Source organism: Myotis brandtii, unplaced genomic scaffold (genome assembly GCF_000412655.1).
Source record: "Myotis brandtii unplaced genomic scaffold, ASM41265v1 scaffold280, whole genome shotgun sequence".
NCBI lineage: Eukaryota > Metazoa > Chordata > Mammalia > Chiroptera > Vespertilionidae > Myotis > Myotis brandtii.
The window spans coordinates 588,237-612,096 of record NW_005360677.1 but is presented as its reverse complement, the minus strand read 5'-3'; the positions used below and the strand labels follow the sequence as shown (position 1 = coordinate 612,096).

At 46.9% G+C, this 23,860-nt stretch overlaps 1 protein-coding gene across 1 annotated transcript; it reads right to left on the bottom strand.

Moving 5' to 3' along the window:
- Nucleotides 1–4,442: 4,442 nt before the first annotated feature.
- On the bottom strand, nt 4,443–23,856 carry TSPAN33 (tetraspanin 33; the record flags this gene model as incomplete). The annotated part of the gene is made up of 8 exons (XM_005868966.2): nt 4,443–5,521; nt 5,731–5,892; nt 6,294–6,422; nt 7,867–7,962; nt 8,964–9,038; nt 9,327–9,454; nt 10,105–10,162; nt 23,761–23,856. Coding segments are annotated over 8 exons (846 nt in total), but the record flags the coding sequence as incomplete, so codon positions are not given.
- Nucleotides 23,857–23,860: the final 4 nt, after the last annotated feature.

Here is a 23,860-nt window from a genome sequence, read left to right as displayed (position 1 = left end):
CAATTGCTCGGGTCCGTCAGCGGGTGCAAGCAGTGGCTGCTGGCCCCAATTGCCCCTCAGGGCTTCTCCACCTCCCCCTGCTCCAGAGGGGCGATCGGGGACAGCAGCCACCTCTCGCACCCACTGCCAGTGATGGCCCCGCTTGCACCCACTGCCAGCGCAGGCCCTGTTCACACCCACAGCCAGCGCCAGAGCCACGACTTGCACCCGCTGCTGGCGCCCGGCGCCAGTCCCGATTGCTCAGCACCATCAGCAGGTGTGAGCAGCGGCTGCCGGCCCCAATTGCCTCTGAGGGCTTCTCCGCCTCCCCCTGCTCCTGAGGGGCTATCGGGGCAGCAGCCGCCACTCACACCTGCTGATGGCGCTGGCCCCCCTCACACCCGCTGCTGACACCGGCCCCAATCTCAGTGGGTGCGAGTGGGGCCGTCGCCCTCAGTGGGTGGGAGTGGTGGCAGCGGGAGCGGGTCTGCTGGCAGACAGGGGACTGGGGGCTGCGGCAAAAGGGGCCAGGCAGGGGCACGGAGGATGAGTCGAGACCCGCCCCTGTGCCCACCGCAGCCTTGCGGCCCACAGTTCCTTTCCAGGTGCACAAATTCGTACACTGGGCCCCTAGTTTCTGTATAACTTGTGTCTTTATAAGAAGAAATTAGGACACAGACACAGAGGTAAGATAGCCAGGTGAAGATAAAGGCAGAGATCACAGATAATTGCCATAACCCAAGGAATGTCTGGGGCTAGCAGAAGCTGAAAGGGGTAAGGAAGAATCCTCCACTAGAGGCACCAGAAGGAACATGGCCCTACCAATACCTTGATTTTGGACTTCTGGGCTCCAGAACTGTGAGACAATAGTTTCTGTTGTTTTAAGCCACCCAGTCTGTGGTACTTTGTCACAGTAGCTCTAGGAAACTAATATAGTGCCCAAGCTTGATCCAGTCAGCTATGTCTAGGAGACCACGTCTTGTAGTACAGATATGGCTCCTCAAGACTCACCCCTATGGCTTGAGGAGTAGGGTGCCAGTTTCCAAAAAAGGAAGAATCATTGTGAGCTAGGCAGATGCACTGAAAACTGTCCACTACAGCTCCCTAGAGCTAGGACAAATACGATATTCTGACTCGTTTTTGTTTGTTTGTTTGTTTTGCATGAAAATATTTAATTATTTTACCTTCTGGAAAGCATTTCAGTGTATGAGGTGAGATATGAATCTAAGTTACTTCTTTTCCATAGCATAATTAGCGTAATCCATTTGCCCTAACACCTGTGTATTGGTGTACTGATAACTGAAAACATTTCTGGAATCTCTATGCTATTCCATTCATCTGATTGAACTTCCAACCTGAGTTCTAGAGCATGGTTATCCCTTGCTTTACTCCCTCCTCTAAGTGTTTTATCTATGGATGAAACATCTAATTACTCAACTTACTTTTAGGGGGTGGGGGCTCTCACAATGTTCCTAACCATTTTAGGTGAATGGATCAGGAGAACTCTTCTGGCGGAAGAAGGTGTGCCCTTTCCGCGTTCCCTTTTTGAAACTAGTCCCTGACATTGTAACATATTTGGTCTTAGGGATGGGACAAGCCAGTAAGCACTCAATAAATATTAAGTAATTATTAGAACAAAGGCCAGATAACACCTACTGAAAACTCTGCTAGTATCCAACAATTGCTCATTCCTACCTCTCCCCACCTTAAGTCATGCATGCGAGTGAGAAAGGGATGTGGTAAGCTAAGTAATGGCCACCCCAAAATGTCCATGTCTTAATCCCTGAAACCTCCTGGGTTTATTACCTTGCATGGTAAAAGGGTCTTTATCAATGTGGTTAAAATAAGAATCTTAAAATGGGAAGACTATTCTGGATAATCTGGGTGGGCCCAATATAATCATCACGGTCTTATCAGGGCATATGGGAGAGTCAGAGAGAAAAAGGAGATGTGACCATGGAAGCAGAAGTTGGAGTGATGTGCTTTGAAAGATGGAAAATGGGGCCAGGAATGCAAGTGGCTTCTAGAATGGATCCTCTAGAGGCCTCAGAAGGAACTCAATTCTGTTCATACCTTGCCTTAGCCCAGAGAAACCCATTTTGAATTCTGACTTCCAGAACTGTAAGATAACAAATTTGTGTTGTTTTAAGCCACTAAATTTGTGGTACTTTGTTACAGCAGCAACAGAAAATGAATACAGAGGGAATCAGAATTTCATTGAACATTCTGCAAAACTGGCGCTCCTGGACTCCAGTCCTTGTTTAAATTGTAGGGTTTGAGGCCCACAGAACCCAGTGGCACCTTTCTTGCCATGTCACTCCAGCCAGAGTTTCACCATCCTTTAAGTCAGTGGTCACCAACCTTTCGGACCTCACGGACCACCAGTGGTCCATGGACCACCGGTTGGCGACCTCTGCTTTAAGTCTTTTCTCTTCATTTCTGCCCATCCAGCCTGATATCCACTACTCCAACAATCTTCTTCTTTGAACCTAGACTTAATAGCTGTTCTAAAATACTAGTGTTAACCCCACATGCTTGAAACTGGGGTTATTAGAAACATGGAAATTCAGGGAGCAAATTAAGGTGAAACATGAAATAACAGAAATAATGAAAAAACATCTTTTAAAAATTGGGGCAATTTTTCCCCCTCTCAATATCAGGCCAAAGAGAAAGCTAGAGAGATACTGATACCAGAGACACTGAGGAACAAATCTAGCTAGAAACATTGAACCACACTACAAGCTTCTGAACATTTGCTCAGATTGTTTTAAGACCTGGGGCTTGGGCAGAAATTCCCGACCTTTTGTCCAAGCCCAGAAGCCTAGATACCGAGAGACTATAGAGACTTAAGTAAAAATACAGCTTGGAGTTTAAGAAATCTGGATTTGAATACTGGTTCTGTGGATCACCATTTTTCTTTTTCTTTTCTTCCCTCCCTCCCTTCCTTCTTTTCTATCAAAAATAGGTCTTTATTGATTTCAGAGAAAGGAAGGGAGGAGAGGGAGATAGAAACATCAATGAGAGAGAAACATCAATCTGCATGTGCCCTGACCTGGGAATCAAATGGGCGACCTGGTGCCACACCAGCCGGCTGTGGACCCGTTTTTGGTCTCTTTCTCCACGAGGCCCTAAAAGACCCTCCTGTCAGGTGAGCTCACCAAAAGGCAGTGAGCTGGGAAGATGTATCACTCCAACTCCTAACCCTGGACCTGTGTCACCAAAAGAAGAAAAAGTATAAAACGCCCGTCTCTGGTACTAAGAAAGCGTGCTTTTCAACTCCTCTCTCCCAGAAGAAAAGGCCCTTGCTTTTAATTTTTTATTTGTGATGATTTTGTTTTTTCTTTCCGTTCTGTTACTAGCTGGAACGAAACGTTGGCTGGGGCCCCAGGCGGCTGCTGGAAAGGCGCCCTCCCAGGAGCAGAAGGCTCGCTCAGGAGAGACTGGGGGCGGGAGAGAACTCGCAACTCTGCCTCCCCCGCGCCGCAGGGATTCTCTCGGGTCTTTCCTGGGCTCCCTAGTCGGAGCCCCCAGACTGCAGGGGCGGGCGAGGAGACTTGGGGCACCCTCACGGCGCAATGGGGTCACGCAGCCCAGCCCCCCGCTCCCCGGAAGGGGGTGAGCTGAGGAGCTGGTTCTGGCCGCCGCGGGGGCGAGGACCACCCACGATGGCCCCGCCCCGGCCCCGCCCTCCGTCTCGCCCGCGGGCCTCCCCGCTCCCCGCCCTTGCACGCTCCTCTGGGCCCGAGGAAGCCCCGCTCCGGCTCACATGTTTTTCTGAGTCTTCTCCTAAGCAAGATGGGCTGCGGCAGCGGTTCTCAACCTGTGGGTCGCGACCCCTTTGGCGGTCAAACGACCCTTTCACAGGGGTCGCCTAAGACCATCCTGCATATCAGATATTTACATGACGATTCATAACAGTAGCAACATTACAGTTATGAAGTAGCAACGAAAATAATTTTATGGTTGGGTCACAACATGAGGAACTGTATTTAAAGGGCCAGAGGGTTGAGAACCACTGGGCTGTGGTGACCAGCTCTTTCAGATAAAGATGAAGGGGGCTGGAGGGCCAGGACTGGGCGTGAAGAGGTGGCCTTTGCCCTCCTCGCTCCTGTCTCACCCAGGGAGAGCGCTAGACCACGATATCCAGACATATCTTTACCTACCCCTACCCTAAAAGTTTTGGGTGGCAAATTTTAGTTCACTTTTAGTTTGGCAAAAAGAAAATTAACATTAGGTTTTGGGATACAGTTAACGCATTTCCAGATCAGAAGTGGGATCTTTCGACCTAATTTAGACGAAGCGGGTTGTGGGAGAAGGGGGCACATCTGATAGAGGGACATGGGACCGAGGAGGTACAGCGGTATGTAGGGGAGTCTCCAGTCCCCTCCTGGAGGGAGGGCCCACGCCGGGCCCGCTACCCTTCCCCTTCTAGTTGCCAGAATGGAAAATTCATGGAGTTCAGCTTAGCCCAGGTCAACAAACTTTTATTGCCATTTCTGGCTCCCCCTGCCCCAGCAAGATCCCTGCTTCTTACACTGTAGAAATACTGAGCTCTGGTGCAGGGGAATGGGGGGGGCGAGAGGGCGGGGGTTACCTCCCCTCCTCAGTACACTGCCAAGCTTAAAGAACCCCACTCGCTGGAGAGGGAGGGCCACACTGGAGGAATTAAAAAGAAGGAATGGCTCAGTTCCACCTTTGCTGGCTGCAGAATATAGAGACCATGGTCCCGAACATTTTTCAAAGGGTGTCGGAGAGAGGGATGAATTTGGCTGCTGTTGTCCTTGCTGCCATGTTTCCATGGAAATGAGGGAGGGACAGGATGTACCTCACTCTGACTACCTGGGAGGATGGCAGGGCAGGCATTTAGTAAACATATTGCCTTCCATTGCTACCCAACACATACAACTGTCCCCAGCTGACCCCCAAGCTCACTGCCTGCTCCATTCCCTTCCCTTCTGGAGCCGGTATCATGCCAAATGGACTCCAGGCAGGGCTGCTGGGTCCACTCCTCAGCCAGGTCTTGCTGGCAACAGTTGGATTCCGAGTGTGTCCGTCAACCTCAGTAGCAGCCTCAGTAGAGCGGTCAGTTATAGTGCCTCCATGAAAAGCAGCAGCTATACCCCATGACTCGGTGCAACTGCTGTTCCCAAACATCTCTGCCCAGACAAAACTTAAAAAAACATAAACCCAAATGGGTTAGGTTAGAAACAATACAAAATAACTCTCTAACAATGCTGAGGGCTAGAAAGGGGAGCGGAGGAGCATCTTCCCGAGACTTGAGCCACCTGTGCACCTGCCATCTGCCTGTCTGGAGTTTGCTTCTTCCCACTGGGCTGTTGCTGGGGGGAATCCAAATCTCCATTGAGCACTGAGCGCTGTACCCACTGCTGTTGGTGATGAGGCTTGCCTGTTGCCATAGTGAGGAGGTGCAGATGGACTCTCAGTACCATGGGTCAGCCCGGTGCTGTTGGTTGTAGAGCTGTAGCTTGATCTGATCTTTGATCTGATTCACAAGGATCTGGGACAGCAGGATTCCCACCAGCTGGCAGAGGCAAGAAGGATTGGGCCCTCAGCAATGAGCAATGCCCTTGTTTTCCCTGACTCAATCTTCCCAGTTCCATCAGCACCATCTCATCCCCTGCTCCTCAGCAATGTCAGTGCCTGACACCCTAGCTGATCCCAGGTGCCCTCCCCCAAACAAAGGAGTCTTTGCAGAATTGTGGGACCCACAAGTCTTGCAGGGTAAGTTACCTGGGGGATGGCCAGGCCCAGTGCCACACCACCAAGTAAGAAGAGGTTGCTGTGTATCCAGTTGACCAATTTGTCAATACAGCCGTTGGTGTAGATGACTTTACTAGCTTCCAAGTACTCAAGGGCCTGCATTCCTTGGCCACACATGGTGTTGATCACTGCCTAGTGAGAAAGTAAAAGCCGAGTGGGACTCCCATTCCAATGACCTTTTCTTTCAGACCCCAGCTGATGGGCTTCCCACCCTTCTTAAAGTCCTAAATTGTTAGAGGATATATGTGGAGGATGCTAGGTTATAAGTTGCTAAATGCAGGCTTCCCTTCCTTGGAGAGATCCGAGTCCAGTTCTCTTTGCTTCAGAGACTCACCCCTTCTGAACTCCCATGTGGGCTACATGAGTAAAAGGCTAACAAAGCCATCAGATTGGGGTGAAGAAAAACATCTGACAGCTGTCCAACAAAATCGATTGGTTAAACCAGGGCATGGGGATTCCCAATTGTGACTGCCCTAATCAGAAAGTAACTCAGATCACTGCCCGGGAGGAAATGAGGTGTGAAGTCTGCTTACCTGGCTGGGAGTAGGCAAGCAACAGGAGTAAGGCACAGAGCAACGCTCACGGCTGGGGTTATCTTCTGAACAGTTGAAGTACATGTTCTGGGACCAGTCCTTGTAGGAAATCCCTCCACAGCAGCTGAACTGCAACGAAGCCCATCACAGAGGTTAAGAATCACCCACACTCACAATGAGGTGATCAGGAGAATTCTCAGAGCAGCCAAAAGTCTATGGCAAGTTTCCACTTGTAAGGGCAGGTTGTGTTTAACACAACCTTGAAACATGAGCCCAAGTTTCTCAATGGCCTTCAGGGGAAGAAGTTGTACACTTTAAACTTGTTGTGGCCCCACCCCATAACAAAGAAACAGAATTTCCGGAGAACGAGGCCCAGAAATCAGGATTTTAAAAAGATTCCCAGGTGATTCTAATGTGCAGCCAAGGTTGAGAACCACTGCTTTAAACTATGAGTTTCTTGAGGGCAGTTTCTGGTTGTGAAGTCCTGAATAGCACAGAGCCTGGCAAACGGAGGTGTTCAAAAATACTGACTGAAATAAAAGGCTCAGTGTTGTAAACATTTGTGTTAATGTAGAGAAAACACAAGAGGAGGACCTGCAATATTGTGGGCCCATAATTACTCCATGAAAGCAAGTAGGACTAGGTCAGTGTCTATTACGCCAGGGGAAGGGGAACTCAACACTGGTCTCAGAAGCACTTTTATTTAAAATGTAGCTTTTGATTCATAGCAGTATTATTCACAATAGCCAAAAGTTGGAACTGACTCAAGTGTGCATCAAAAGATGAATGGATTATCAAAGTATGGTATATACATACAATGGAATATTGTTGAGCCTTAAAAAGGAAGGGAATTTTGACACATCCTACAATATGGGTGAATATTGAAGACATTATGCTAAGTGAAATAAGCCAGTCACAAAAGAACAAATACTGTGTGATTCCACTTATAATAGGTACTAGAGTTGTCAAATTCATAGAAACAAAAAGTAGAATGGTAGTTGCCAGAAACTGGGGGAGGAGGAAATGAGAAGTTATTGCTTAATGGATATAGAATTTCAGTTGGGGAAGATGAAAAAGTTCTGGAGGTAAATGGTGATGATGGTTGTACAATAATGTGACTGTACTTACAGCCACAGATCTGTACACTTAAAAAATGGTTAAAATTGTAAATTTTATGTTATGTATATTTTATCACAATCTTAAAAATTTAATTTCTGAATAAAAGTTAATATTAAAAAATCTTCCAAGTTCTTCATCCCCCCCTATAAGCAACCACTTATAATAGTTTCTTACATATCCTTTCAGATTCCTTTTGCAAATATGAATACATGTTCTTTCCTCCCTCTTATTTTACACAAGTGGTAGATTACTATACATTCTGTTCTATGCCCTTAAAAATACTTTTAAAGCACCCTGCATGTATTTCTTTTTCCAACCCCCTTCCCAGAATCCATTACTCTGGCAGGTAATGAGGAAGCCCACAGGCCTGCAGGGTGAGGCCTCTCTTGGGGAGGCACTTTTGCTCACAGCTTCCCAGACCACTAGCTGCCCACCCCCACCTCTTAGCCCATACCTCCTTCTGGCCAAAATCAATGAGGTTCTGTAGGTCCAAGTCATCTCGGTAGTGTACAATGGCATTATTGATGATCTCACTCACTTTCCCTCGTGCCTGCCAGAGACAGAAGTAGGGGATAAGAACACAGAACTAAACCCTAACCTGCTCCTCCCTGCAGAAATAATAGTAGACAGCAGTCATCTTTGTTTAAGTTAGCCTTGACATCAGAACCAAGTCCTAGTGATGGAAGAGAGCCAGTTCTGAAGCCCATCCATCCCTGGGCCCTCAGGTACCAGTGGACCTTCAAAGAGCCACATTTCATGATAATCAAATATTTATCTACTTCTGAATACTATTACCACAAAATACTTGCTGATTGATGCAAAGCAAACTTTTTTTTTTTTTTAGTAGAAAAAGGCTTACTGAGCTGAAGCACTGACCTCTAGTGGACATAAGAGAACTACATCTCTTTAGATTCAACACATCTACATTTTTCATTTTAAGAGTTTACTAAGCCAGAAGGACTAGGACATTCTGAATGAATACAGTGGCTCTCAACTTCATAGTTTCTACCATGATCTCTTCCTTCTTGCTCCACTACTTTTCCCAAAATGTCCTATCCATAATCCTATACTGTCCTCTACAATCATTTGCCCTTTGGGAAAGGAATTTTGGTTCTTAATGAAAGGAACTATCACTGAATGACAGATCACGTCCAGATATGGTAAGCACCGTTCAAAATCTTGTTTACTTTCCTCCTTCCTTCCTACTGTTTATTCCAATAGACTTTTTTTTTTTTCCAAAGAAGTAAAAAGCTTTTCATGTTGTCTGTGGTCCAATCATTTGCCGTTAAAGTTTGTAGATTATTTTGACTTTGTGTTCATAGAACTTACTTCCCTGTTAGCCTCTCAGATTGTCAGAGGGGAACACCTCACACTCTTAAAGTCCTCTTTAAATATGGTGACTTTAAAGGCTATTCATTCATCCCTAAGGAGAAACTTTCAAAGGCTGATACTTCTCGGTGCTGTGGTTAATTAATCAGGCTAATCCCAGGCAGAAACTTTCCCTTCCTCTTCTGGTTCACACCTGAGAAGGCCCTTGGCTCCCAACACTACCTTGTCTGAGAAGACGAAGCCCAGGACCCCAGCAGCCAGCTGTAGCAGGAACACGATGGTGAGGCAGAGTGAGAACTGTGGGGAGTGGGCAGGAAAAGGCAACAGTCTGTTACCACATTGGGCAGCAGCTCCTCCCAGGGCCAGGGGAAGTACTGAGGGACCACAGGGTTCTTCTCCCAGATGACCCCCAATCCAGTAAAGGGGTCACCTGGGCTGAACTCTATAGTGAGGAGTGGACAGCACTGACCTCGGGGGTAGGGTGGGACAGAGGACATCGAAAGGTTGTAGGAATGGCATTGGGAGGCTGAGAGGCGCAGGGAGAAGGGGGCCAAGGTCTTTCTAGTGGGGCCACTGAGCACTCACCGTCTGCAGGAGGCAGATGTTCTCACGGAGGGATCCAATACAGCCGCAGAAGGTGAGCAGAAACATGAGGATGCCCACCACGATCAGCAGGATGGCTGGGTCCACAGCCAGGCAGGCCAAGGCTGCTTCTGGGAGAAGGGGCTGTTTCTCAGTCTGAGCCTGGTGCCGACTCAGGTGGCACCCAGAATGGGTGGAGGTGCCCCCTCAAATGTTCTCCTCCCCTAGTGGGGGGATGTCTAGTGTGGTTGGGTGAAGGTTATGGGGAGGCAGTGCTCCTCTCTCAGGGGAGAACAAAAAGGGCCAGCAGGGTTTGTGGCATTTAAGTTGAGGAACTAAGAAAGTAAGAGCCTTCATTCCTTGGCTCAAGAAAGGAGGGACCACTTTCACTCCAGAAAAGAATTAGAATGGCATTAGGCTTGCCAGCTTTGCTGATCATTTCCTGGAGATTTTGTACACTGGAATAGGAATGGAGGTTGAGTTACTCCAGGACAGAGTGAGGGAGGGGCTGAAGCCTCTGATTACTTTGTTCCCAGAGGCCTACCTTCCGTCCTAGACATTTCCTAAGCCTAAAAGGCAGGTATATTTGCAAGGTTCATGGGAGCTCTGGGAAATCCAGGTGAACTGACATGAGAACAAGCTGCCAAGATTTGGCTAGAGGGTGGCTGACCCATTTAGCCCCATAGCTTATATGGGAAGGGCTGGTACAGGGCTGAAGGAGACAGAGAAGGAAGAGGCCAGGCAGGAGTCGTAGGGAGACAGAGGGGGACCTATAGCTCACCTGCGTGCTTCATCAGCCGAGCATAGACTCCTATGGCCACCATCACCATGGAAATCACCTGTGGAGACAAGGGACCAGCCGGACCCTGAGATTTTGGAAACCAGAGGCCTGGCCACCATTGGGTAACTTTAAAGGAGAGTGGGAGGACTTTCCCAGGACCCAGAGATAAGCAGCCTTCTCCTCCCCAGGGATGCAGCTGATAGCATCTGCCAGCGCTTTATCTCCATGAAAAGCTTCTACCAAGATTATCCCATTCCATCCTCACAACACCGTCATCTTGGGAGGCAGCTGTTAGCCCCATTTACAGATGAGGAAATCACAGCTTACAAGGTTAAGAACAATGGCTAAGAACTTGGACTTCAGAATGACTCAGACCTGGTCCATTGCTGGACAAATCGTGAGCCTCAGTTTCTGTATCTAAAGGTGGGAATTAAAAACAACTACATTTTTTTTAAAAAAGTAGATGAAAATTAAATAAGATAATGTATGGAAAGTATGCACCACAATGCCTGACAATAAACGAGCTATCATTACTGAGTTAACTAAGTTGCCCTGGGTCACACAGAAGCGCCATGAAGTTCTGGATTCTAACGCAGCTACATCTAAGGGCAGGTCTTAAAGTCAAAGCAGGACAACAGATGCATACTCCCAGGTCTCAAACTCTCTTGAAGGTCAATATGATGTCAAATTCAAGAATTACAGTGCATACCAAAGTGAAAGAATGCATGCATGAATGTGTGGGTGTAAGAACAGCAGAACTCCCTTGGCAAAGCAACCTTTATCTTTATAAACCCCGATTACAGTGTGGAGGAATGGAGGATGGAGGCCTTTCAAACTTCCTGACTGCCCATCAGAGACTACCAGGGGTCCTCAAAGGGGTCTTTCTGCCACCCCCCAAGGCCTCCAGGCGTCCAGGGCTGCCCAGTTTGCACATCCCTAGGCCGCCTTTTCTTTGTCCCCAGGCTGGTGGTGCTAAGCAGCAGCTGCTGTCACCATGGCAATAGCTGGGGCCACGCTCTGGCTGGAGAGAGTTCTCAGAACAGGTTCTTGACCAACTCAGTGGGGGATACGGCTGGCTAGACTCCACTGTCCTGCAAGACAGAGACCAGCTGGAAAGAGCCGTCTTGGGGCTTTCATGGGAGAAGGGAATTGGACCCTGATAGCAGGTAACAGGGTCAGACTAATCCCTCCATAGAAAGACATTTTTTCCTCAGGGGCCTCTGCCATCTGGTGTATTCAGCAGTAAATGGGAGACCCTTATCCAAAACCATGTCTTCTAGGACCCTTCTCTGCCTATATATACAGCCCCCTCTCCTTACCCCTCAACCGTTTGACACTGTCTCTGACTTCGGGCCAGATATGCTATCATCTGGCCCTACACACTTTGTCCAGGGAGTGGCTTGTAGAGCGGAGGGTGGGGCTGGAGGTGCCAACTGGCTTCTTGTCCTAAGCACAACCAGGCTCAGGGAGCAATAGGGTGAGTGGGCGGCGAGAAAACCACACGACAGAGATGCAGTCATCTCCCCAGGCCCAGAGGCACAGCCCTTTGCCAGAGCAAAGGAGCATCTCTGCCTGCTCTTTAAAACACCACAGGCAATTACACTTCTGAATATCACTTTACTGGATCGTTTAAAAATACGTATCTGCTCTTTATTTCTGTTGCTTTCAGGTGCCTCACTGTTTTCTCACATGTTAAATCTTCACAAGAGTGTATAACTTTCCACAAAGATGCTCTCTAATTAAATCCTAACACAGCTGAAACAAGAAAGGGAAAGTAAAGAGCCGCCATGTATCACAGGGTGGCTTAATTCCAGGCATGGGCCTGTAGCTATAGCAGTTGTTCTATTTGTGGTAGATAGAATAGGGTCCCCCCAAAGATGTCCTGTACTAATTCCCAGAACCTGTGCATGTTACCTTATGTGACAAGAGGGGCTTTGCAAATGTGATTCAGTTAAGGCTCTTGAGATGGGGAGATTATCCAGTTGGGCCCAATATTACCACAAGGGACCTAAAGAGGGAGGCAAGAGGGTCAGTGTCAGAGGAGATATGTGTGGCAATGGAAACAGAGGTTGGAGTGATGGGATGCCACGAACCAAGGAAATGGATTCTCCTGTAGAGCCTCCAGAAAAAACACACACATCCCTGCCAGCACCTTGATTTTAGGTCAGTGAGAGCTTCTTTGGACTTCCGAGCTCCAGAACTGTAAGAAGATTAATTTGTGTTGTAAGTTTGTGGTAATTTTTTACAGCAGCAATAGGAAAACGAATACACTCTCCAAATCCAATTCATCAGGTGTTATGTACAAGGTACTCTGAGGACTGCAAAGACAAGTAAGATGTGGTCCTTACCCTTAAGGAGATACATGTGTTATCTGGGAGAGGGGCAAGAGCCTCTATAGCAGCGGTTCTCAACCTGTGGGTCTCGAACAATGAAAATACATCCTGCATATCAGATATTTACATTACGATTCATAACAGTAGCAAAATTACTGTTATGAAGTAGCAACGAAAATAATTTTATGGTTGGGGGTCACCACAACATGAGGAACTGTATTAAAGGGTCGCGGCATTAGGAAGGTTGAGAACCACTGCTCTATAGCCTGAAGCAGTGCTTCTCAACCTTGGCCACCATTAGAATGGGGTGGGGGAAGGAGAACTTTAAAATTCCTGATGCTTAGGCTGTACCCCAAAACAAGTATATCTGAATCTCTGGCAATAGAACTTGGGCAACAGTAGTTCTGATTGTATTCCAGGTGATTCCAATGTGTGGCCGAGTTTGAGAACCACAGCCTAAAACACACCCTGCCAGGAATCTAGAGCAGCAGCCGCAGGCTATATTACAATCAAGATTAAGACTTTAATATTATCATTAATATTTCATATGATTATGAATGATACGACTTATGCTGGTGCTCACTAGCTAACTCTAAAGTTCTGCATTTCGGTCATTGATCTGCCTCTTTCTCCTGGAGTCACAAGTTGCCCTTTCACACTTCTATTCCTGCCCACATCTCTCACCTTGAAGTCTTTAAAGTTCCTGCCATTCCAAAATAGTGCTGTTATTGTTAATAGCAGAGCATTTAAAAACTGAATGGAACCTTAGAAATGAGCTCTGCCACTCATCTCTTTTTATAGATGAGGCAGAAAGAGCAAAGTGATACTTGACCAAGTGCACATAGGTGCAGTGGTAACATCTGGACTAAATCCAATTTCCGATCTCAGTTTGGTTCTTTCTACCATATCAGTCTTTGCCACAAAACCCTTATAACACCCCGCAGTATCACCAATGACCTCCTTTCATGATAAGGATGGAGATAAAGACACTTCTCATCTTAGAACAGCTTTTCATACTCTGGCTAGAATAAAACCTTGCTGGAAACTTTAAAAAACCAGACATAGTTTTTAAAATAGCTGAGTCCAGCAAAAGGCATGTTCCTGAAGAGTTGTCGATCAAATTATGTAAACTAATTTGCATGCACCAGTACCTTTATCCATATGTGGGGTGAGTAATCAACTAAAAATGAAAATAGCCATCTCCTGGGCTCCTCGGAAAGTGGCTGATTCTAGAACTGGGGCAGGAAATATACACGATAAGCCTGGAGTTTCTTGTAATACCAGAAAATAAGGAAATGCTCAGAAACAAGCAAAAACAAAACCACACATTGATGTGGGTATGACAGAAGAACATCAAAATAAAGAAGTATGGAATTACTACCTCAAATATAAAATAAATGCCCATGAGTTCATACTGATATAAATGACTTAATAAATAAATAAATGGGGGAGAAAAGACAAATCTCCCATGCAGGAGAATTCCAAATAATTTATGTAGATACTGTTCTCTCGAGGAGGCGGAGTGTAACTCTCCACTCCTGAGTGTGGGCTGCACATAGTAACTTCCTTCCAAAGAGTACAGTGTGGAAACGGGGGAGCGGTGGGGGAGGCTAACTTTACAGTGGAGAAACTGACAAACATACCTCCGCCAAATGATCAAGGTCAACATCAACGAGAAAAATCACTGGTGTCTGATATGCTGTGATGGAAATGGCACTGCCCCTCTGTGGTCTACCTCCCCAAGCCCCCGTAACTCCAACATAATCAGAGAAAGACACCAGGCAAGTTCTAATAGAGCAGCGGTTCTCAACCTGTGGGTCGTGACCCCTTTGGCGGTCGAACGACCCTTTCACAGGGGTCACCTAAGACCATCCTGCATATCAGATATTTACATTACGATTCATAACAGTAACAACATTACAGTTATGAAGTAGCAACGAAAATAATTTTATGGTTGGGTCACAACATGAGGAACTGTATTTAAGGGACCAGAAGGTTGAGAACCACTGCAATAGAGGGATATTGCTGCAAATCCTACAAAATATCTAACCAGTATTCCTCAGAACTGTCGAAGTCATCAAAACCAAGGAAAATCTGAAAAACTGTAACAGCCAGGAAAAACCTAAGGAGACGTGACAACTAAATGAAATTGGTTTTATCCTAGATGGCATTAAGTAAAAACTAAGGAAATCTGAATAAAGTATGGACCTTAACAATAACGATAATGCCACTAATTCTAACGAATATATCATACTCGTATAAGATGTTGATAACAAGAAAAACTGGATGTGGAGTATATGGGAACTCTCTGTACTACCTTCCCAATTTTCCTAAACTAAAACTTATAAAAATATATATATATTTTAAAAATAGTCACCCCCCATTTATTAGTTTTGTAAATCCTCATTTTTTATATCAGATTTCCTTAAACTGGATTCTCTTGCATGCAAACACCAAAGTGTAAAGCAGCGGATCTTAACACTGTTGAGGTGACAGCGCGCTGGGAAGCTACAGTGTTCTGTTGGTTTAGCCTGTGCAATTTTGATATGTTAAATTTTTTCTTAAGTGTTAATATGCTATTACTGTTATCTAATTTACAGTCCCTATTAACGTTTCCCATTTATCCTGATAATGTCCTTTTAACTATTTTCTTCCATTTTCAGATCCAGGAGCCAATCAAGGATCATGCATTTAGTGATCAAGTCCCCTTTACCCTGGAACAGTTTTGCAACTTTTTTCCTCTACTTTGTTTTAAAGATACTGACTCTTTTTAAAGTTGTGGTAAAATACATATACCACAAAAATTAACCATTTTAAAGTGTACAGTTCAGTGGCCTTATGTACATTCACATTTCTGTTCAATCATCACCACTATCAGGTTCCAGGACTTTTTCATCAGCCCAAATAGAAACCCTGTACCCATTAAACAGTCACTCACCATTCCCTCCACTCTTCCAACTCCTGGCAACCACCAACTGGCTTTCTGTGTCTATGGTTTTGCCTATTTTGCACATTTCCTATAAATGGAATCATACAATATGTGGCTCTTTGTGTCTGCTTTCTTTCACGTAGCCTAATGTTTTCAAGGTTCATCCATGTTACAGCATGTATCAGTACTTCATGCTTTTTATGTCCTAATAATATTCTATCATATGGATATAACACAATTTGTTTATCCATTCACCCATTGATGGACATTTGGGTTTTTTCCCACCTCTTGGCTACTGTGAATAGTGTTGCTATGGATATCTGTGTACAAATTTTTGTTTGAATACCTGTTTTCAATTCTTTTGGGTACACACCAAGGGGTGGACCTGCCAGGCCATAGGAATGGAATTGCCAGGTCATATGGTAATTCTATGTTTAATTTTTTGAAGAATTGCCAAACTGTTTTTCCACAGTGGCTGTACCATTTCACAGGCCCACCAGCAATGTATGAGGGTTCCAGATTCTCTACATCATTGCTAACCCTTGTTCTTTTTCCACAGTGGCTGTACCATTTCACAGGCCCACCAGCAATGTATGAGGGTTCTAGAGTCTCTACATCATTGCTAACTCCTTTTCTGCCTTTTTTTGTTGTTGCTGTTAATTCTCACCCGAGGATATATTTTTCCATTGATTTTTAGGGAGAGTGGAAGAGAGAGGGAAAGACAGAGAAACATTGATGTGAGAGAGAGACATCTATTGGTTGCCTCCTGCACCCACGCTGACCCGGAGCCAGGGATTGAGCCTGCAACCAAGGTACATGCCCTTGATCAGAATCGAACCTGGGACTCTTCAGTCCATGGGCCAATGCTCTATCCACTGAGCCAAACCAGCTAGGGCGACACTGACATTTTTTTTATAAGTGCAGGCCTGTTGTTTGGCAGGATGTCCCTCAATTTGGATTTATCTGATTGTTTCCTCACAATCGAATCAGATGACACATTTTTTATAAAAATATGACGGGAATGTTTCCTTCTTAGTGTGCCACGTGAGGAAGCACAACACCGATGTTCTATCCACTGAGCCAAACCAGCTAGGGCGACAATGACATTTTTTATAAGTGCAGGCCTGTTGTTTGGCAGAATGTCGCTCAATTTGGATTTATCTTATTGTTTCCTCACAATTCGAATCAGATGACATATTTTTTACAAGAATATGATGGGAATAATGTTTCCTTCTTAGTGTGTCACGTGAGGAAGCACAACGTAATTTCTATCATAGAAATAAGGAATGATCTACTAAGAGATGATGTAGTTGTTAAACATATGTCTCTGCATCTCATAAAATAATAATATAGGCACTACTCTAAATTATTTTCTATAATATTTGGTTGCCATTTGTCTTCTTTCCTTTGCCATTGGCTAGTACTAGCTGGAAGATAAGCAGCCACAGGTACTAATGTTCATGGTAGAAAAAAAAATTATCTTCATTATCTTGCCTCCCTCACCCCTTCCCCAACAAATTGGGAAAAGATGGCCACAATTTGATGTTTGTGAGAAACAACCTTATTCCAGCCCCCAGGACACTACTTCAGGGCCATCAGTGCTGGGAGTGGAAGGGTTATAGGGGCCTCAAGTTAAGGCCCTGAACAAGAGTTCTGGCTCTCGTGCTCAAATGCCAAAATCACACACAGGTTAGCTCTTGGAGTCGATTTCCATCTTAAGACTAAGTGGTGTGTCAGGCCTTAAAGCATGAACCTATAAAAAGTCCTCAGAGATAACAGAAGTTATATACGTATAACTTCTCTGTAAACTATCTATAATAATAAAAGCATAATATGCTAATTAGACCGATGACCTTCCAGACGAGAAGCCGGGGCTGCAGCCACGGGATCTAGGCAGCTGCCGTGGCTGCAGGGGAGGGATCCACGCAGTCGCTGCAGCTGCGAATACCTACTCTTACACAAATTTCGTGCATCGGGCCTCTAGTAACATATTAAGACATCATTAATTATCACCTCCCTCTGGCTAATAGCAGGGAGTTCAAGACTGAAGGAAGTCAGGCTCAATCTCCATCTACTTGTCGGAGAAGCACACATCCTAGCTCTTCAAGTTCACCCTCAACAGGTGACCTCTAGGAGCTGTTTCTTTAAAAATTGATTTCAGAGAGGAAGGGAGAGGGAGAGAGAGATGGAAACATCAATCATTGATCAGCTGCCTTCTACTAGTACACACCCTGCACTGGGGATCAAGCCTGCAACCTGGGTATGTGCCCTGACAGGGAATTGATTCAAGACCTCTTGGTTCATAGCTCGACACTCAACCACTGAACCACACTGGCTGGCCGGGCTCTAGGAGCTATTTTTAACACAATAGTAATTAATGGACCAAACATTGGTGTAAACACTTTATATCACTATTTCATTGCATTTTGACCGCAACCCCAAGAGGGTGTTAGCATCTCCATTTTATAGAACTGATGTTGGGAGAATTTCAAGTAACTTTCCCTGGTTCACTCAGTTAGTGAGTGGCTGAAGTGGGTCTGGAACCTAGGTCCTTATGGCTGCCTTCCTCTCTCTGCCTCACAGCAACCTCAGGACCAGTGCAATCGCCTTGGGACATATGAGGTGGGAAGAAGCTGCCTACAGTTCTTCTGGGGGAGCAGCTGGTAATCTCCAAACTGGGTAGGGCTCAGGCAAGGGGAAGGAAGATAGCACCAGGAAGTGATGGTGCCAGCAGGGAAGTCCCTGGAACAGTGCCCCAAAAGGAGAAGACACAGCATCACCACCCAGCGCCCACCAGTCCCCGAGAGAAAGCCCTGCCTTCCACATTCTAAAGTCTGGTCTGTGTGAAGTGGGTGGATCTGTCTCAGGGTCCTCTCCTCCTCCTTGAAATGTCTTCCCCTCTTCTTTTGAAGGTGATGGTGGAGGACAGCTGATATTAGAATGATTCCCTTTGAAAAAGGAGACATATGTAATACTCTTTGTAATACTTTAAGAAATAAAAATTATAAAAAAAGAAAAGAAATTAAAGCTTGAGGACTACTGAAAAAAAATAAAAAATAAAAATTAAAAAAAAAAAGAATGATTCCCTTTGTAGGAATCAAAATCCTGTCCCTCCCCACAGGGATGTTGGGAGGGAAGGGTCTGCACTCCGGTTTCTTAGTCCTTTCTGTTCTTATTTTGGATGATGTCAAGGAAATCACAGCCTGCTAGAGCTAAAGCCGGGCCCAGGATCTGCACACACTGGTCCTTCTGTGGCCAACCCAGCACTGTCGTTTCTGGGTTTCTGAGGTGGCAAGTCTCTGGGTGAAAATGGCTTTTGGCTTTCTGAATTGGGGCTCTTTCCTCTCCAATGTCTAGGGCCAACCCTTTAGCTTACTTAGGCCATGGCTGGTTTTGGTTTCTCAAGTTTACAAGTGCATAAGGGAAGCCTACAAGGGCTCACAGTAGTCTAGATACTCAAACTCGTGGCCCTGGAGTGACCAGCCTGATGCATAGCCTGCTACTGAGACCCTGAGAAGTGCTATATGTTTTATTTTTTTCAAAGACTGCTCGAAGTTTATGATTTTCCACTTGGTAGAAGGCAAAGAGAGTTATTAGGGTAGTTAAGAAGGTATGCATGTGACTTGACAGCAAAGGGTGTGGTTCTTGTCTTCTTTTTGGGTGGTTTTAAAAAAATATTGGGGTGACACTGGTTAATAAAATTATATAGGTTTCAGGTATATAATTCTATAATACAGCATATGTACATTGTCTTGTGTGCTTACCACCCAAAGTCAAGTCTCCTTCCATCACCATTTATCCCTCCTTTACCCTCTTATACCTCCTCCCACCTGCCTTTCCCTCTGGTAATCACTATACTGTTGTCTGTGTCTATGAGGTTTTATTATTTTATTTTTTGCTTTTTTAAAAAATAAAAAGAATGTGACTACTTCACTTATTGCAGCCTGCTTAATCTATGGGGAAGGGAGGGAGATGGGCTCTACTTCCTAGTGTATTTAGGTGTGTGTGTGTGTGTGTGTGTGTGTGCGCGCGCGCGTATTGGTGGCGGGAAGGGACTCCTGCCATTCAGGAGGGTTTTTTGCCAGGCTTGATGCCTGGTCACTTCCTCATGGCTTCTGAGTCAGATTATAACAGATGGTGCTGCAGATGTGTGGGGCATTCTGAGTGCCCTGGAGACTCCAATACTGTGGTCCTGGACAAGAAAGTGAATTCCTCGAAGAAAATACTTCACCAGAGGCCTTCGTCAGCCTAGGGAGGACCTGAATGGGGATCCACGTGTGCTGTATTGGAAGTAAAAAAAATCCGGCTGCTACAGATTGTAATTATACCTGGCCCTGAGGGAGAGGATGGCTGTCATTTTTTCAGACCTGGCTTGAGAAGGCCACAGGACCCCCTGCAAAGGAGAACGCAGTTGGATAACCCCTAGCAGGAATGCTCAAGGACTTAAGGTTGTGATACATATTGACAGACTAATGTCCATGAGAGGAAGGAAGGACATGTCCACCCTGTAGGGTCTGCTCATTTGCCATCCAGTAAACATTCAATAAATACCCACTCTTTGCCAAACACAGCTGGGCACTGGGAATACAGAAGTTAATCTATCCTCAGGAGCCTGAAGTCTAGAGGAGACATAAATAAATGCCTAATTGCAGTATAGATAAGGGGCCTGACAATCAAAGTATGTATAAGGTGCCGTGGGAGCCCTGAGGCATGGACATCAAGGAAGTCTGGGCTGAGGCACGGGCTGGAGGTCTGAGCTTCTGGATTCTGCCTGACTCAGAAGCCACCCCAACTGTTGCCCCAAATGGGAAAAGGACCAACAAGGAAGAAGGTGGCTGCTGTGGGCAGTGCTGATAATGTTCCTGCCAACGTGTGCCCAAGGCTGATAAAGCATGTACCACCCACTGTCTTCCCTCTGTACAGGGCTGTCCCTGTGTTGGTGAGGACAGGCAGCTGTTCCTTTTTGTTGTTGTTAATCCTCACCCAAGTATATTTTTTCATTGATTTTTAGAGAGAGTGGAAGGGAGAAAGAGAGGAGGCGGGGGGGGGGGGGGGAGATCAATTGGTTGCCTCCTACACACATCCTGACCGGTCCCGGGGATCGAACCTGCAACCCAGGTACATGCCCTTGACCGGGAATCGAACCCAAAACTCTTTGGTGCGTGGGCTTACACTCTAACCACTGAGAAACACTGGCCAGGGCAAGGTAACTATTTTTTAAAAAAATATATTTTTATTGATTTCAGATAGGAAGGAAGAGGGAGAGAGAGACAGAAACATCCATGATGAGAGAGAATCATGGATCGGCTGCCTCCCGCAAGTCCCCCACTGGGGATCGAGCCCACAACCTGGGCATGTGCCCTTGACCGGAATCGAACCTGGGACCTTTCAGTTTACAGGCCGACGCTCTATCCGCTGAGCCAAACCAGCTAGGGCATGGGTGACTATTTTTTTTGACTGAAAGATTTAAATACAACTTTTGGTATCTTGAGACAACTACTCCAAGCCATGAGATCCCATGGATTCTGGGGAGAAAATCAGAACTCCCAGGCAAAAGGGAAAGTGAGGTTTAAAATGGAAAGAGGAGCACTTGTTCCTGGTCCCAAAGGAGCTTTCCGAGTCAGGCTCCAAAGCCCCCCAGGGTCAGGGCTCCTAGAGCAGCAGCAGAGGTAGCCGCTGCCGCCACTGCATCACTGAGTATGAGCACAGACGACGCTGGCTACCTTCCCAGTGTATTCCAGGCAGAGACACAACCATCACCCATACTCCTTCCAGAACACTCTGCCTGGAAACAGAGTGGGTGGACAGTCCCAACCATGGGTGCCTCCTGGACAGAAGAAGGGAATTTGGTTAGGATTATGGAAGTCTGCAACGAAGAAAACCCAGTAACCAGTCCCTGGAGGGGGGATGGGAAGAAAGATGACCCTGATCTGCAGAAGCAGCGCCTCATCCCCAGCTGCACTTGTGCGGAATGAAACTCTGCAGCTCTGGGCCTGGGGGCGAACTGGTACTCAGGAATGCCCAAAAAGTGCTGTCCCTGGGAAGGTCAATGTCCCAGGGATACCAGGACACAGGAGAGATGTATCCTTAGATCCAGCCCCAAATCTTGAAGAACTAAAACAGTCCCCAAAGTGATGCATTCATCTTTAAATAGTTCACAGAAGCAGAAATATGTTCCCTTTTAGAGTACAAAGATTGACAGAGAGACAGATACACTGGCTTCGGGTCACACAGTAAGTTGGTGCCAGAAAGAAACTCATCCTTCCCTGTGCTATTTCCAGAGCCTTTGACTTTGATGAGTCTAAAGCAGAACCAAGAAGGGGCTCTTCTCTAACTTGGGGTTGCGTCAGCTTGGTTAGCCCGGTCCTCCGACCTCGGATGAAGCATTTTTACCAAGGTAAATGGGTCTGTGGGGCCAAGCCCTCTCCCTGGCTGCAGCCTCCCCAAGTCATCTCTCTGGTAAAAGGGGGTGGAATGGAGTGGGGAAGTCCAAGAAAATGACCATGAACACAAGGGCAACAGATGCACCCAGCTGTTGTTGCCTCTGGGGAGCACAGATAAGGGTGTGGTGCCAAGGGCTCCGAAGGAGATGCAGTCTTGGCTGATAGGGGAAGTCCGCCTGAGGCTCTGAGGTCCCGGGATGTTAGTGCTAGCACTGAGGATATAGTATGTCCTCCTTGAGGACAGCATGCCATTGGCCTGGCAACACTCAGTGACAACGTAGGAGGGTTCTTCGGGACTTGCCCTTAGGCGGGGAGTTCCCTTTAGGACATCCCCAAGCCCTGGCAGAGGGGTGGTGAGATGTTCTCCCGTTCTCTTCTAATCTGTAGTTGAAGCAGAACCTAGACCATGGGAACTTGGGTTGTCTGGTTAACGACTAACACTGCTAACACTCTAGTTACAGTAGCAGCCATCTGGGCCAAGAACTTCCCCTAGAGGCACTGTGGTTGAGCAGAAAAGTTGCCAGATCAAGCCTACTTCCTAACTAGCTGTTGGACCCTGGATAAAACAATGTGCTTTAGCTTTCTCATATATAAAATGCGGGTGCGGGACATGCTGTCTTTTAAATTTCCCCCCCAGTTCTAAAACTGAGAATTTGTTAAGAGTTCAAACTTCATTTTCCCCAGGACAATGGCTGCGTGTGAGCTGTCATCACCTCTCTCCAGGATTTCTCTCATTTGTCCCAACGGGCTCGCACTTATGTACTCTGTGTCTGTTCTTCACACCACAGCCCTTGTGAAACCTTTACAACAACTGGCTTAGATGCCTGGTCTGCTCTCTCTCTCCTCAGAAACATATTTTAGACTCATAATTACTCCCTCCTGCAAGTCTGAACTTTAGGTCTCAGGCAGAGAGAGGGGCAAGCATAATGGGTACCTAGAGCGGCAGCTCCCGTGTAGTTGGAGCTGGAAGAAGAAAGGGGGGTGGGGGTGAAGCTCCCTACACTCTCAGATCCAGAGGGGCCCAGGGACGCTCTAGACATGAAACAGGGTTGAACGAGCATTTCATGATCTGGTCCAGCGGGATTCTCAGTTCCAGCAGAGTGTTCCTGCCATCCTTGATCAAACTGGGTTTGATTTTATGGAGGAGGAGACTAAGGCCTGCAGGGGTGAACATATTGCCCAGCGTAGTCAACAATTCATGGCAGAGTGGGGATGAGAAGCCAGGCAACCCCAGTCCAACGTTTTTGCCACTCTTCCACCCCCAAGCAGAGGAGTCTGAAAATACCCCTGGCCTTCCAGCCCAACATCGAGTCCTATTTAAAGAAGCTGAAGACCGGCAGACCCCAGGGAATGGCCTCTGGTCCTGGGAAAGGGGGCAAAGTTTGGGACAGTGCCGGGAAAGACACCACCCCTGGAGGCCATGCCCGTCCCTTCTCAGCCTCTGAGGACAGGGGGCACCAGAGGCCTGCAGAAGGGAGAGATCAGAGCCCCTGAACCCATGCTCTCCGAGGTCAGGGGAAGGAAGGTCTGGGGTTTCCCTCTTTCTCTTTTTTCTTTGCCAGCAGGGCCTCCCAGTCCCCAGGCCTGAAAGTCCCTCCGTCATGAATGTACCAGTGGGTCGGCTTTGGTCCCACAGGAAAACCCGCTCCTCCCGCGCTCACCCACCTCTTTGGCCTGGCACAGACCCTCCTCCGATGCCCAGAGAACGCCCAGAAGTCTTGACTGAATCCCTTACATCCCCTCCACCCAACGCCCCCTCCAGACACAGCGACCCTGGGGTGTCCCTCCCCAGGATAAATTACCCCAAAGTGCCACCAGCCTAGAAAACTAGGCAGTGCCGCTCACCACGCTCCCTAGAACCCGGGATCCCAGGACGCCCCCTGCCCGACCGCGGGCGGCGCACACCACCCTCCTCTGCAGCCCGGGTGCCCCCGCGACCCCTAAGACTCACCCAGAAGAGCATATTGAAGAAGAAGAGCAGGTATTTCACCAGCGGGCTGACGAAGGAGAAGTCCTCCCCGTAGGCGGCCGGCGCCCCGGGTCTGTGGGAC